Here is a 15,283-nt window from a genome sequence, read left to right as displayed (position 1 = left end):
GAGCAGACGATTGAAAATGTTGTGTATCAATTAATCTGCGCTGGTGACTCGCATATAATTGATTACATATCGTAGACCTAGATTTTTAAAAATTATTCATAAATAATTGACAACTTTTCTAATTATTGTCGATAAAAATTTCCACGTAGAAGTAGAATAAGGTGGCGCCCTCATGATCGTTCAATTCTCCAAGTGTTGAAAAATTTTGACAGCTGAGCGCATCAGCAAGAATCAGTCCAACACGGAAAAATCTCGTGTTTTGCTCACAATAATGCAACGAGTAACAACTCACATCGACAATTCAAATAGACGAATTTGGGTACTATGTCACCGAGCAGTGCTTCTGAGTGTTACACATTATATAAGAAAACGTACATGAAAAATGAAGACGTTACGCCGATTGTTCCAGTGTTATCCAAATTTGGTGTTCTTCTTATCTTCACGTTTGGAGTTTTTGCAGCTGTCATTGCAACAGCACTGTTTGCTTACTTGCAGTACAAGTACAATTACAGGACAGGTATTTTAAAAATCAACTAATACAAATCAATCATTTTCTTCTCACAACAATGTACATTGCATGGAGAACTTCCCAACCCATTCTCAGTGATCCAGAATTTTCTCCCGAATTTTTATCAACTATTTCAACTTGTGTGCAATTATTGCTTGGACATATTCTCAGAATGTGTCATAGTCCGGGATGATGCCACGTGTCCGCATTTGACGTCATATTATATCATAAATCTTCGACTACATGTGAAATAATTCGACAAATCATAGATTTTTTCTTTAATCATCATAATTTAAGATATGCAATGTTCTTGCTACTTTACTACTGAATTTCATTAATTGTTAATTATTTAAAAAATGAAGATGCAGAACCAATACGACCACCTTCTCACCTGCCCTCCGAAAGTTCCCTGAATATCAACGACGAAAGTACAATAGGTTTACCGCTAAAATCCGGTGGTCTCCAACCCTTTGAAGAAGTCGAGGACACAGCATGCATATCAGAAGCGATAACATCCCTCCAGCTAGCTCTAGAGATGAGGCTGTCAGGAAAAAAGAAAAAGGCCATCAAATTATTTCAGCATGCAGTGGCCTTAGCTCCACAGCATCCAGACGTGCTGAATCACTACGGAGAATTTTTAGAGCACACCCAAAACGACGTCATCAGGGCGAACGAGTTCTACGTGCGTGCCCTGACATACGAGCCCAATCATGAGAGTGCCATGATGAACAGAGAAAGAACTGCTAGAGTTGTCGAGGAGTTGGACAAGAGGTTGCTGAGGAGAATTGACGAGAAGAGAGATGCACTGTCCGCTATTCCTGATAATAATGCGGCATTGACAAGGGCCAAGAAGGAGGCATACTTCCAGCATATCTATCATACTGTTGGAATTGAAGGGAATACCATGAATCTCGCACAGACTAGGGCCATTGTCGAAACTAGAACTGCTGTTGCTGGCAAGAGCATTGATGAGCATAACGAAATTCTCGGACTCGATGCTGCGATGAAGTACATTAATGCCACTTTAGTCAATAGGTATGAGAACACAATAATTATTTATGTATTTTATTACTGAGAACAAATCTTCAAAAATTCTATATGGGGGATTTTACAAATTTTAATTGTAATGAAAATTGGCAATTTACCATAATATCAGGTAGTCTTTTAGATATATATATATTTTTAATTAATAATTCAATGATTGGCACAGAATTGGGTCGATAACTCTAAAGGATATCCTGGAGATTCATCTGCGAGTGCTGGGTCATGTCGACCCTATTGAAGGCGGTCATTTTCGTAGAACGCAGGTTTATGTGGGTGGACATATCCCCCCAGGTCCAGGGGATATCCATTACCTCATGGAAGAATTCACGTCTTGGTTAAATAGCGAGAGAGCTGTACGGTTGCACCCAGTGAGGTAGGCATGATTTTTTTCAAATACTTCAATAAAAGTCACTGTTTTTGTTAGATTTGTTGTGAATGTAATGACTTTAGTAGATCATTTTTTATTAATTCTGAATGATTAATTAGAGATAATTTTCACATTTTGTGGTATTAGATACGCCGCCTTGGCCCATTACAAGCTAGTGCACATCCATCCTTTCTCAGACGGCAATGGGAGAACGTCGAGACTGCTGATGAATACTATTTTAATGCAAGCCGGATATCCACCTGTTATTATCCACAAGCACCACCGCCACAAGTATTACGAGTACCTCCAAATAGCGAATACAGGACACGTCAGTCCATTCGTTCGATTTATTGCTGAATGCACTGAACAAACGTTGGATTTATTCCTGTGGGCAACAACTGAATTTTCTAAACAAGTACCAGCTCTCAGTCAAGAGTCCCTCATTCGAGATCGTCACAGAACAATTGTGCTTGACTCCGAGGGCAGTGGTGACTTTATTGACGATTAAGATTCAAGTACGAACTGTCTGGATTTGATCTAGCTGCATTTATCGGGTTCAAGATCATTCTACTCAGTTTTCAGATAAAAACTAGCCAATTTGTATATACTATTTTCATTCATTAATTTCATCGTGGAAATTTATTTTTTCCTCTATATTTTGTAATGATTTTTGCAGAGATTTTACAGATACTATTCATAGTTACCTATTGGTTGTCTCGAAAGCTCGATGGGGTGTGTTTACTTGCTGGTCGAGTTATTTATTTATTTTGCTGAAAATAAATTATTCGTACCCTTTATGGAATGAATTTTTATGTTTCAGTAATGACAATTTATTCAAGATTTTCATTATTTCCAATAGAATTTTCGTGATATGGTCTCTGTACACTGGGGATGTCTCCACTTAAAGCGAATAATCGATGTCCAATCCTTGTTTAACATTATTTTTCATTATCTCTCAAAGGCCACTAATGTCAATCGTCAACATCTCGAGTGTGAGTGATGAGGAATCAAAGAATAAATTAATTATCAAAAGAGTTGACGTTCTGGAAATGCTTCATTTTTTTTCAGTTACATATGCTTGGATTATGAGAAAATAAAATGAATTAAATGACAATTTTTACGTGAATTTACTAAAAAAAGTATTACCGGCTAAACACAATAAAATATTAAAAAAAAAAGAACACTCAAGACGATACATATTCGCTTCACAAGGAAATTTAAATTTAATCATCTTATTATCTAAACTGTTATCATTCTGGGTTCAGTCGTTATTTGGTTTTTTAATTTTTTATTATTACGTTATACGACTTGAGAAGCTATTATGCTTTATACACCGGGGAATTCGTCAGGGCGATTTAACAACCGTACAAAAAAAAAACCAAAGATTTAATTAAAAACATGCAATGACACTATGAATGATGACTAATCATGAATAATAAAGCAAAATAACAGAGAATTTATAATAAATAATCGCCACGTCGAATCCCTCAGGGATTTAAAATCAGATGAATTATCCTGACATGATTATTCATTCCTTTTATTTCTATCTATGTTTTGTTTTTTTTTGTCTTTTTTCTTGTTTTTTTAGAAATACCACTAGGCATCGAACAAACTCACAATCATTGATCCCACTCATTCTATCACTGCTCAATGACATTTCAACTCTTCAAATTTCCTCAAACTTCCCTCAGCTGTTGTTACTTCCCTCATCTAATAACTTGGACATTAACTTCACATATCGATAATTAAATCAACGCTCTCCATACTCATCAACGTCCTGCGTCTTATGTAATCATAATCAAACGTCACTTTAAGCTTTTTTCATAAGACCCATTCCATCAGTTTTAATAAATTCAAATTTTTCCATATTTCCCCTCAAAAATAAATTACAGCCAGTGCTCAATCAACGTTTACACCGTTAAATTGCTCTCGAAGTACAGAATAAAGATGATTTAATGCCAAGAATGAAGAAGCACACTATATTTTTGATCAGACCATTGAAAATTCAAGTTCAAAATTGGAAATACACCGGAGACATTTGGGCACTCATTAGTACGATTTTTCTTATCAAATGGAACAAGCATTTTACGAGACTAAATTAATTTAACTAATAAACGAAGGAATTATCGTTAATAGATTATTTTTTAATAATTTTTGGGCATAATGCAGAAGTTAAAAATATTCGGCAATTATCATCGATGAGATTCCCTGAATATTCATCAAGACTCTCGGTAATTTTACTGACATGGATATTTATCATATAAAAAAAAGCAAATAATTTAATGGAGCACTGGAAATTGAATTCAATCTAGCAGATCATGTCCGACCAATTTTGTATCGATCGTTATGATGGAATTGGATGATTCATTGAGTTAAACTCGTTATCTACGTACCGCAGTGAATTTTTTAACGATAATTAAAAATAATAATTTCGGACACCCCTCGATACACAAGCAGAACAAATTACTATGACATTAAATTTCTCTCCAACCATTTATCTTTTTCATTAATTAATTCAACCGAGATGTTTAATTGTATCGGGAGTTACGGGTGCGTGTCATCTTCTGGCTGATTTGCTCCTCCTGGAGCAGTTGACTACGGAATTGACTGACTTGATCCAGAGCTGCATTTAGGGTGTCTCGCTGCTGCAGCAACAATTCTTCCCATTTTTTCGCGTACGCTGAAACACAAGATATTTGAATCCCGTAAAGCTGAGAGGGGCCATTTCCCTCCTCCAAATTCACTTTCTCCCGCCATTACTAACGCTCATATTAATTACTATCCATGAAATTACGATTACGAAGATAAAACCCACACGAATATCATTTTAATTTCGCAAATGGCAGTATCTAGACGATAATTTCAATAATTTGGATAGTAAATTGAAGATATAAATATATAATTAATAATGACCGGGACTGGTCAATTTGGAGGATAAAATTACAACAGAAATAATTTAATTGGGCTATTTTGTTTATCAGAAGCGACTGTGATAATTATGATTAAGTGTGAGGTATGAGTTGTCATTATGATTCGATAAATCCCATTGGCCTCGATGCCGTAATTATTTTTTATTAAATTTGATTGATTTTATCACCCAAAACATTTGATTTGCTGTTTGAAATAATCTAGCGTATTGCAATATTAGTGATTGCCGGGAACTATTAGTCTGTATTAAATAAAAAAATATATATATTCTCATTAGTAAAACGAGTGTACGAATGTTAGAATTCTGGATTCAACGAAAATAACATTTATTAATGATAAATTCATACATTTTGCGGAAGCTCAAGGTTCGCATTAAATTTATAATATCTCGTGTTATAATGTTATTTCAATCGACCAGCGAAGACCATCGTCTTCGATTCAGTTTAAAAATTCCACCAGGACCTTGTACTACATGAAACACGAAAAAGAATAAAGTGATGAAGCCGTAATTTATCTAGAAAACGAAAGCCATTATTTTACAAACTTTGAATAAATATTAATTATTGAGAAAATCCCATGTGAAACGATGAATGGAGCTATCAATAATGAAACAATTCGCCCAATTCGTGATTAGTACTTGATAAATTGAATAATTACGAAAAATGTAGAAGCGATTGCATGATTTTTTTGAAATTTCTCCCTGCAATGAGTGAATAGCTCTTGCTCATTATTAATATCGTACCGTCTGAAAACTGTATTCTCTCAATTAGCCGTCTAGTCAAAGAGAATCTCCTCATCAGGTGGGGCGACTCAAACTTTGTTCTTTTCCGTTTCAAATCTGCAAGGTTTTCTGGCGTTACACTTTCCCTTTTTATCATTAAATTTTAGCCAATTAATGTGACGAGAATAATTCATTCTGATCGATAATGCCTACAATTATTCGGAATGCCCATGAGGTATTCCCCCCAATTGAACCCCTTTAAAAGTTCACAGCAATTTTTGATATTCTAATAAGATTTTCCACACATTTTCACTTCTTCTCCAACAAAAAACATCTGGAATCACTAAAAATCACTCGAAGAAGATTTTCCTATTTTTCCAATCCTATAAAAAATTGTCCTCAATATCAAAAGGGCTTGGTACCTATTGATACCCTTATTGAGTTAAAACGGAAGACCTCATCAGCAAAAATGCTCAGGCATTAATAATCTTGGTAATAGTGTGAGAAAAAAATAAGTCTCGACTTGAAACAATAAATTTGTATTTTGAGAAAAATTGATTGATTATTTGTACACATTAACTCGTGCATGCGCCACCAAATGTGATCAACACACTATTTGCACTCTAAACATCACTGCGGCATTCCAGATGCACCCCATGAGCTAAACCATCAGTACATTCATGATTATAAAAATAAACCCACGGAGTCTAATAAATGCTCGATTGAACAGATTTAAAAGAAAAAGTAATAACGCTAACGATAAAAATGAGGTAAAATTCATTGCTTGATGATATCAATCATCATCACCGTGCATGTAAATGAAAATAGTGATATAAATAACTGGTAAAAATGCAAACATAAGAACATTGACTAAAAATGCCAGAAAAAAATCTTTAGCTCTGCAATAGAACGAGCCTTTTTCTTCATCACTGTCCCCATATCGAGGGACATTCGATAGATCAAATGCACCATTATAATCATCGTTATCATTAACATAAAGATCATTCATTGTTAAAACGTCTGAATTATCGGCGTTAATCCAACTAGGTCTCTTCATCCTCCCAAATCGTTGTCTGAGGACATTGACTTTTCCAAAATCACTCAAATTAACAAAATCATCAGCAATCTTAGGATCACTCTCTGCTTCGCAGAAATGACGACCCTCATCTTCACTCTTCCACCAATCATCATCAATCTTCAAGTCATCATTCAAAGAATCCATGGATTCACTGGTGTTACGTCTAATCGTTCTCGTTGTATTTAATTGAAAAACTTTAGCCTCAGTCTCGGGATCTCGACCATAAAGGAATCCAGAGTCAACAGGACTGGGGGTCCTTGTCAGTGATAAAAATTCTTTCTTCTCCTCGACTGTCGAGGGATTTCGGGTGAAAATCGAACGTTTTGCACGAAATTGTCCAGTCCAGCTGTATTTCGAAGTAGTTTTTTTGGTTGTGAGGGACCAACGTCTTCTAGGAGTTGAACTCCTCTTCGAGGCTGAATCCCGGGCTAATGCTCTCTCTGTGGTTTTTCTCATTGGTGCTGAGGCATACGTTTCCTTCTTCTTCATCAGTTTTGATGTCTTCGTCATCTCCTGGGATAATTCACTAGAGCTCGAACTCTCCTGACACTCGAATTTCCAGGGGGATCTCGTGATGGATAAGGGAGTTATAACGCACTTTCTGCTCATATCCTCGTCCCAATCGTTGATGGATGCGTCCAGTGACTCGCCACCGCCGCCAAAATTTCCAATCAATTCCAAGAACGTTTTTTCCGAGGGGTTAGAGCTCGCATCTGTCATGAGAACGCCAGTCACAATTTCATTGTTGTGTTCTAATTCAGATGTTTCTCTTCATCGATTTCTCTTTCTCTCTTTCTCTCTTGGCATTTGTTTATTTATCCGAGCATAAGGGAAGGAGCTTTTCTCATAGATTTACAAGTTATTTCTGGCCAATAGATATTGTTCAGGTGCAATATGCAAAGTATTGGAAACATTTAGGATAATTTGGTTGGAAATGATAATCAAATCTGATTTTGGGGGCAAACGAAATGTTAAAAGCCAACACACGCCTTTTGTACAGTTTTAATTATATTTCTAGTGCACTTCAACGATGCATTAGGAAGAAGGTGCAGGCTAGAGATATTCTGATAATGCTTACCTTCTTGATCGTAATCAACCTCGTGAGTTGTGGTGAATACACCGCGAGCAGCGTTTAGGAATCTTGGGGTATTCTCCATGACGAGTTTGTGCGTATCTAGTACTTCCTCTTCCATCAGCTGCAAGGCAGATACTGCCTCGTGGAAGGTGTATAGATCTTGAGAAAGTTCCCCTTCCTGAAATTTTCATACATGATTTTTTCAATTATGACTGATGGAAATAAAATTTTTCTGAGTACCCGAAATTATTCACCAAGGAAAAATCCCCTCGACGAATTATTGAGCAGTCGAATGTATAACTTTATCAATATATTTTTATTTATATTTTTAGGGGATTTTGTCCGAGAGATTTTTTTTTCAGGGGATTCTACCTGCAAGATTTTTATTTGTGGGAATAACTCTGAGAGATGGGAATTGATTTTTTTCAATGATGAATTAATGAGTTTTCTTACATTCAATGATCTGAGCTGTGCGAGGTCGCTATCAGAGAGGACACTGTCATTCCCCTGCTCGTCGATCTTGAAGAGTTGATCATCATCAGTGGGCGAGGCTTTCATTTCAGTTGGATCGGTTGCCGCGAGCTCCTTGACACGATCAGCATATCTCAGAGTGTTGAGTGAGTGCTCACAAGAGCTCATACCCGGGCTAATCATGGCAATCATACAAGTCCTTGATTTTTCACCGATGAAACTGTCCCTGAGAACTTGTGTGAGTTTGCTAGCTCGGAAGGGTAGATGAGTGCCTTTGCGACCCAGTGCTCGGATGCATTCTTTCAATGCGAGAAGAGATTTATTAATCTCTGCGCCTTCCATTCGAGTTTGTCTGTTGGCGGATGAAGTATCAGCACCCCTCTCATTACCAGCGAGATCAATGAGCGAAAATTTTCCATGAATTTTATGAGTACCAGGTGACCTCACCACAATCTGAAAGACAGCATGTGACCTCGATGAATTTGAATTAGCACTTGTTTGCCCACTGGTCCTAGCACTGTTACCATTCTGAATGAGCTTCAGTACTTCATCACAAGTCTCAACGACCTTCTCAGTCAATCCAACAATCTGCACCTGCTGTTTACCATCCTCGAGGACTCTGAGCTTCTCTTTGTCAGCAAGAAGATCAAACACTTTGCCAGAATAAATCTCGAAGAAACTCGCTGATATGACAAGATTGAGTCCTCTGTACTTGGGTAATTTGAGATACTTGAATACGTCTTTAGCAACCATGGCGTAGATTCCCTTTTTGCAGTCCTGGGTTTTTCCATTGAAATCACCACCCATTGTGTGGGTCTTGCCACTTCCAGTTTGACCATAAGCGAAACACGTTGCCATGCCACCCTCGAAGATGGTCTGGACCAGAGGTTTAGCTGTGTATTTGTAGACAATCTCGTTTGTGCAAGTCTCGTCGAATGCATAATCAAATCTGAAGAGTTGGTTGTCCAGGTATTTAGTTAGATCAACTTTTGACTTTGGCTCGTGCACCACCATTTGATCTTTGCTCGGCACACTTATAACGTCCACCTCTTTACGATTTACTTCTTTTCGATTGAGTGGTCTCTTTCGTACACAGACTGTTATTTGATGGTCCTCCACAGCATCGCTCTCACGGAGAGGCCTGAAGTCTATGCTATTCTGGTATTCTCGAATCATAGCAAGGAATTCCCAATTTGGATTTCCAGGGTCTAGGTTCATTAACGCCTCCTTCTCCTCCTTGAGTTCTGCCTGTCGCTGCCTTCTCTCCTCTCGATTTTTCTTCAGTCTCTCAACCTCCTTGACCACATTGGATCGTCTTCCTCTGCCATTCTCCACCTGTGACTGATTACTCGGTAACTGTTCCTGCTGCTGCTGCTGCTGCTGTTGCTGTTGCTTCGGCTGTTGCTGCGTTTGAGGGGGCTGTATCTGTTTGGTTTTGGAGATTGCCGAGGAGGTGACGTTGGAGAAGGTAGGTGCTGTTGGCGTTGGAGGAATATTTTCCAATTCACGGCGACTCGTCAGACCAGATACAGAGTCGTGGCCATTTATTGAGCTCACGGGTGGCATTATATTCGTCGGCCTTCCAGTTTGTCTGGCTATCTGACGATTCGAACCTGCTGTAAAAATTTTTTCAACATTATTTCATCAGTTTTATATTCCAGTGATCTGTTTTTTCGCAATTGCACTAACACCTTTCCACATCTACCACGAATTCTTATAATTCATTAATTTAACCGAATTTCTATTTTTATTTTTTCACAGAAAAAAAAGGGCTTGATATTGGAAAACAAATTCCCTGAATGCGATGCTCAGTTAAAAATACTTGAAACCATGTATAATTGCTCAACACACGTAAAATGTTACGTCCTAGAACAGAGTAATTCTAATTAATGACTCGAGACGGTCTAAAAATACGAATGAATTAAATTTGTCGATTAACTACCTTTTCGTTTGGGTGATGGTGCCTCGATGGCAATGACCGCGGTTTTTTCATCAACAATTTGATTCCTCCGTTTAAAAAAATGCGCCCACGGTATAAACTTCATGTCGATTGAAAGAATAATTGAGAAATAGTTAAAAAAAAAGTGATCGATGGGGAGAATTTGAAGTTCGGAAAAAATAAAAACCGATGCAGAGGGGTTGTGCCGGTGTCAGGTGTACACAGAATACTGTCTAACCCGTCGGGGTCCTTGCCCTTGTGCCACAGCTATAGCCTAGACTCACATATATGGTATGAATATCGAATAGTTATACGATGTGTACAACACGCGGGGGTCGATATATTACACGTGAGAATTTTTGGAACCCCATGTAACAGATAAGTCACCCCAGTGCGGTGAATTTCAACCGTTATCTACCCACTGACACACATACAACTACAACTTCGCATTAACAATTCTCTTCTCAATCCGGAGGAATAAATAGGGAGTTAAATAAAAATTGTACCTTTAACTGGAATAGACGGCCTCGTAGAATGCTGAAAATAAGAATTGAGTAATTAGTTATTGATTGCCGTTAAATGACAAATATATTTGTGTCCAAGTGTATTTGAACTATAGGTAAAAAAGTATTAGAGATTCTCTGGGGTCTGCAAGCCTGTGATTAAGCTCCATGAACCCAGAGACTATTGCAATGGTTGAAAGACATTGAGGTGTGATTTTTGTTAAATTGGTAAGTGTTTTGAGCCCCACGTGTACATGAATATTGTCATAATTTTCAGTTGTTCAAGCTGTGCGATTAAAACGATTCATGTGCACCATTAACAAATAACGTAGAGTTACTCGTACAGATAATGTTGCAGAGGTCAAGCCATTTCTAGAGGTCTGTCCACCATGACGTCCCAATGATCCATCGTCCTGATTATTCAGATCATCTGGATTCTCATCCTCCTCGTCGGATGAGTCCTGCTCCGTGTCCATCATTTTTTTCATTTTACAATTTAATAAATCGCATTCAGAGATGATGAAGAACGCAAAGAGGGAAGAATGAAAGAAAATAATGACACATCATTTGTGAAAATTTAGAGACGATTGAATTAAAATGACAAAATAAATTACCAAGATGATAGTGATTAGGAGGGGATTGTTATTTCGACAGTTTGAGAATGTTTATAACAATGACGATGGGTCGTCAGATGCGTTGTTAATCCGTGATTGACGGTAGCAGCGTCCACATGAAGGGAAAAGACAGTTCACATTAGTTTCATCACTGAATTTAACTAGCATTAGACATTATGAGTTAGTTAATAATTAACTAGTTTATGGGATGCGTGATGTGGGACAACTGGGAGCAGTAAAACGAATAATACGACACGTCACTTGATCTACCTGGAAAAATATCAAGTATTGAAACATTCCAGGTGATACACTCCGCTGCCAATAAACCGGCACATTATTATACCCCGTGGAACAGGTTACAGAAATTCAGTAGTCATGGGCAACGCGTCAACAAATTCATTGAACTCAAGTCGATAAACTTATTTGGGGAAAAAAAAAACAAATATAGTGTCTCTACGCGTATTGATAAATTATTAAATCTTCATGATGTCTTCAGAGATGATGTTTGGAGCTGCAAGCAAAATTTAAGGAATTTGGAGAATTAAACTTACCCTCGATCTTGTGGTTGAAATCATATTGTTGTTTTGAGGGGGACCCATGCTCTTTGATGTTAATTCGGGATTGAGAGTCAGGATCGTGTCCATCTCCACCTGAATACAACAGAGTAATGAGATTTATATCGAGTCGAGGAGTTGCATTCATATTTGTAAACAATTTTTGCCTTTCTCCGTGGAATTAAACTTATGGGCATTTTTGGACTTTTGGACTTTTGGATTGGGATATGATGAATTTTCTTTCGGGGTATTTATTCGATCTTTTGGGAACAGCCGTTGAAAATAGACTAACGCTCCCAAGCAAGTTACTAATTTCGCATTGCATAAGCTCGACTATTTAAAATAGCACAATAACCGTGACCTAGGGCGTTGACTCGATGACGAAATTGTGATAGTTGGGGTTTAATCAGTGGTTGGTGCACGTGCGTTACGAGAGTTCATTGCTTTCGTTGAAATTTCATTCGTATGAGATATAGGAAATAGGCCAGTTATTCGGAATAGGGTTTGGATAATGAAATTGGTAGTTGCAAGATATTATTACTTCTTTTCCCTTGGTCTCTCCTTTCTCGAACCATTCTACTGTGACACTTTTTGATTCCCAGTTGACGCCAGAGACAATCGCAGAATGGACACGGCCTGCAACACAAAAATATGGAAACCTTGATTTATTAGAGATCAAGAGAAATTTGAATAATAGGAAAATTGATAATGGCGAAAGTGAGAGAATGCCATCCACCAGAACCATTAATTAATTCACATGAAGGAAGAACATTTAGGGAAAAAATAATATTCATATCAAATTTCACATATCTATTTGTTTATCAATTTTCTCAAAGAGCAATCAAACATTTTTGAAGAGCAACAGACCAAAAAAATCCTCTGACCCAGTTTTCAAAGTGGAAACCCTTATTTTAATTATGGAGACGATTAAAAAATACGGTAATATGGATAAACTGTATAATGGATTTCTATTTCGGAATATATTAAATATACCATTGGATGTTTCGTGCATCCCGTCATTGCTGGAGTGATGTGTTTCACCCCTGGACGAGGGTTTTGGTATCATCGAGTGGATTTTCTTTTTCCTATTACCCTTCACCATTGCCTCATTCTCCTGAAACGGTATCACAAAACTACACGAATTCATTCCAGAGCGGAAGTCTTGCTCATTTCCGGATTTCTTAATGCTAGCTTCTCTGAAAAATTTACTCCGCTGAGGAATAGTCTCGACAGACAGTCTTCCACCGTCCATCAACGCAAAATGATACCCTTCTTTCACGTCAAAATCCTTCGACATGTTGTTATTGTACAGATTATTATTCAACATCTCGAAAGTGTCATTATCGTCATTCACTCGACTCGCTATTCTGTTTTTGTCCGATGACTCCCAGAGATCGCTCGATGCTCGACATTTTCCATGAACCATTGAACTTGGATTTAATTTATTCGAATGATTGAAGGTTGGTGAGCCATTCTGCCACCGATATTCGCCATCGATTTTATTCTTCAGAGAGTTCGCTTGAAGAGTCTCATCAGATCTTGACTCTGAAAGCGAATCATAGAACTCTTCTTCATGACCTGGTGACCTCAAGTAGTTCTGATGATTGGGATCGATTGTCTGAGGTAATTCACCATTCGACCAATCTTTCGTTCCACGATCTGCCTCATTAACTCTGACTAATTCCTGACGCTCAAGGCCGATCTCCTGATGCTTCTCCACATGATTTACCTCGGTATCTCTATTATCATTTCTACGTTTCCCTCCAGTCTCTTCATTTCTCTGCTCTTGTATCACATATATATCCCCACGTCCCGGTGATGTTTTCGAGTTTTGCTTCTTGTTCCTCTCTCTCTTCGGATGAGATTTGGCGTTTTTGACGCCACACACGCATTTACTGAACCAGCCCATCGAGAAGATGATTTCTTGGTGATGGTCTTGAGTTAGATCTCATGTTTAATAGCATCCACTCGGGGAAAACTAACCCCAAGGCATACGTCTTACTACAGTCTACGTTTTAATGAACATAGGATGTATAAATGTCTTCATAATCACTGGGAATCTCATCCTCTGGGAATCCTGTATCTGCACGTCTCGAATATTATTCTGATTATTATGAGTAAATATATCTCTAGGGAACTGATTAAGTTCAATTCCACTAAAATAAAAACAATCATGTAATTTTATTTAATTTTGAATTGGATTAAACCGCGTTCCACAGTAGATTTTTATTTTCCACCAGTTTTCAATGAAAATCTCGGAATCCAACGAACATAGCGACATTTTAGTCATGACCTTTTCCGTGAAGTCAATTGAGAGCTACAAAAAAGGGTATCACACAAATTGTGCTATCTCCCTCCATTCCAGAAATATCCTTGATAATCTCACCGAAGAGACAAGTCGACTGTAACCGATTGAATTCGGCCACTCCTAAATCCTTCTCTACATGTTTTTCAAATTACAAATATTTCTTAGTGAAATCAAATAGAATGCTTCACAATGATGAACACTTCACTATGCATTGGTTGTGCATCAATTTATTCCGCAGTTAATTATTTCCTTGTGGTTTGAAGTGGGGAAATCGGTAAAAACTGGAGAATAAAAAACACAGTGGACACTTGAACGTCAACAGTGAACTGACAGAATCGTTGGAGCGCCGATTTATAAATGCATTTATTATATGGTACCAGAGGTAATTCGATGTCATACACCGGGTGTGCACTGGCGAATGTTGCCGAGTCGAGTCGACGGGTTCGATCAACCGTCAAGGCTCAATCCTATGTACATCATGCACTTACTATTCGACACTGGTTAATTAATTAAACAATCTATCGTTTTTGGTGTTTCAGCGTTTTTTTTCTATTTTTTCCAACTTACGGCAATGTACACTCAAAACAGCAATTCGGTTGCTAACAGAAACTCAAACGGTTGAATCGATACAACTGGATGATCGTCCGGAAAAATTTAAACTGCTGAGAAAACGTCGCAAAACAATCTGCCGATTCTTATCGTTAAAGGAATAAACGAAAAAATACATGAAGCTAATGAATTAATATTTATCTTTCAATGAGAATTCCCCGCAGGATTTTCTATTAAAAATCGATGAAAATTGAGAAAATGGTTTGCAATGAATGGAATTAGTCTTACGAAGAATAATTCCAGAGTGAAATTAAATCACACAACTCTTATGATTGTGACGTTATTAGTTCTCCAGAAAATTTGCTGGATTTATGAGTGTTGGTTTTAGAGAAACGAACACTGGAGAAGATGAACTGGAGACAGAACTGAGACGGAACTGGTTAATGTCAGCATCTCCCACTGGGATTAGTCGACTGTTAATTGATGAGGTAAGCCCTGTTAATGAGCGTCAAAATAATGGAAAAGTTACTAGTCAAGCAGGAGTTAGATCGTCCTTGTTATCTAGTGCATATTGTAATTGGAGAACCCTGGAAGCAGTTGATATCTCCTGGTTTCCACTGATGC

General features: G+C 37.7%; 2 protein-coding genes across 6 annotated transcripts; one reads left to right on the top strand and one right to left on the bottom strand.

Moving 5' to 3' along the window:
• Nucleotides 1-126: 126 nt before the first annotated feature.
• Fic (FIC domain protein adenylyltransferase) lies at nt 127-3,286 on the top strand. Its single transcript, XM_011316300.1, has 4 exons — nt 127-517; nt 871-1,543; nt 1,719-1,925; nt 2,067-3,286. The coding sequence occupies exons 1-4, from the start codon at nt 325-327 to the stop codon at nt 2,425-2,427; spliced, it is 1,434 nt and encodes a 477-aa protein (XP_011314602.1). The 5' UTR covers nt 127-324; the 3' UTR covers nt 2,428-3,286.
• A 185-nt stretch (nt 3,287-3,471) lies between these two features.
• Klp10A (kinesin-like protein 10A) lies at nt 3,472-14,476 on the bottom strand. 5 transcript variants are annotated; one of them, XM_011316305.1, is made up of 9 exons: nt 12,796-14,471; nt 12,344-12,438; nt 11,800-11,898; nt 10,979-11,095; nt 10,638-10,668; nt 8,175-9,808; nt 7,725-7,899; nt 5,590-5,685; nt 3,472-4,599 (listed from the first exon to the last, which is right to left on the bottom strand). In XM_011316305.1, exons 1-9 carry the CDS (start codon nt 13,709-13,711, stop codon nt 4,448-4,450), a joined length of 3,315 nt encoding a protein of 1,104 aa, XP_011314607.1. In that variant the 5' UTR covers nt 13,712-14,471; the 3' UTR covers nt 3,472-4,447. The 5 variants fall into 5 exon arrangements, with proteins under 5 accessions (XP_011314607.1, XP_011314608.1, XP_011314604.1 ...); XM_011316302.1 differs by lacking the exons at nt 3,472-4,599; nt 5,590-5,685 and adding an exon at nt 5,692-7,359 and having other exon boundaries at nt 12,796-13,885; nt 14,139-14,476; XM_011316306.1 differs by lacking the exon at nt 5,590-5,685 and having other exon boundaries at nt 12,796-14,469.
• Between the last annotated feature and the right edge of the window lie 807 nt (nt 14,477-15,283).

This window comes from Fopius arisanus, unplaced genomic scaffold (assembly GCF_000806365.1).
Source record: "Fopius arisanus strain USDA-PBARC FA_bdor unplaced genomic scaffold, ASM80636v1 scaffold00006, whole genome shotgun sequence".
In the NCBI taxonomy this organism is placed as follows: domain Eukaryota; kingdom Metazoa; phylum Arthropoda; class Insecta; order Hymenoptera; family Braconidae; genus Fopius; species Fopius arisanus.
The sequence above is the reverse complement of the archived record's forward strand: the minus strand, read 5'-3'. Positions and strand labels throughout refer to the sequence as shown.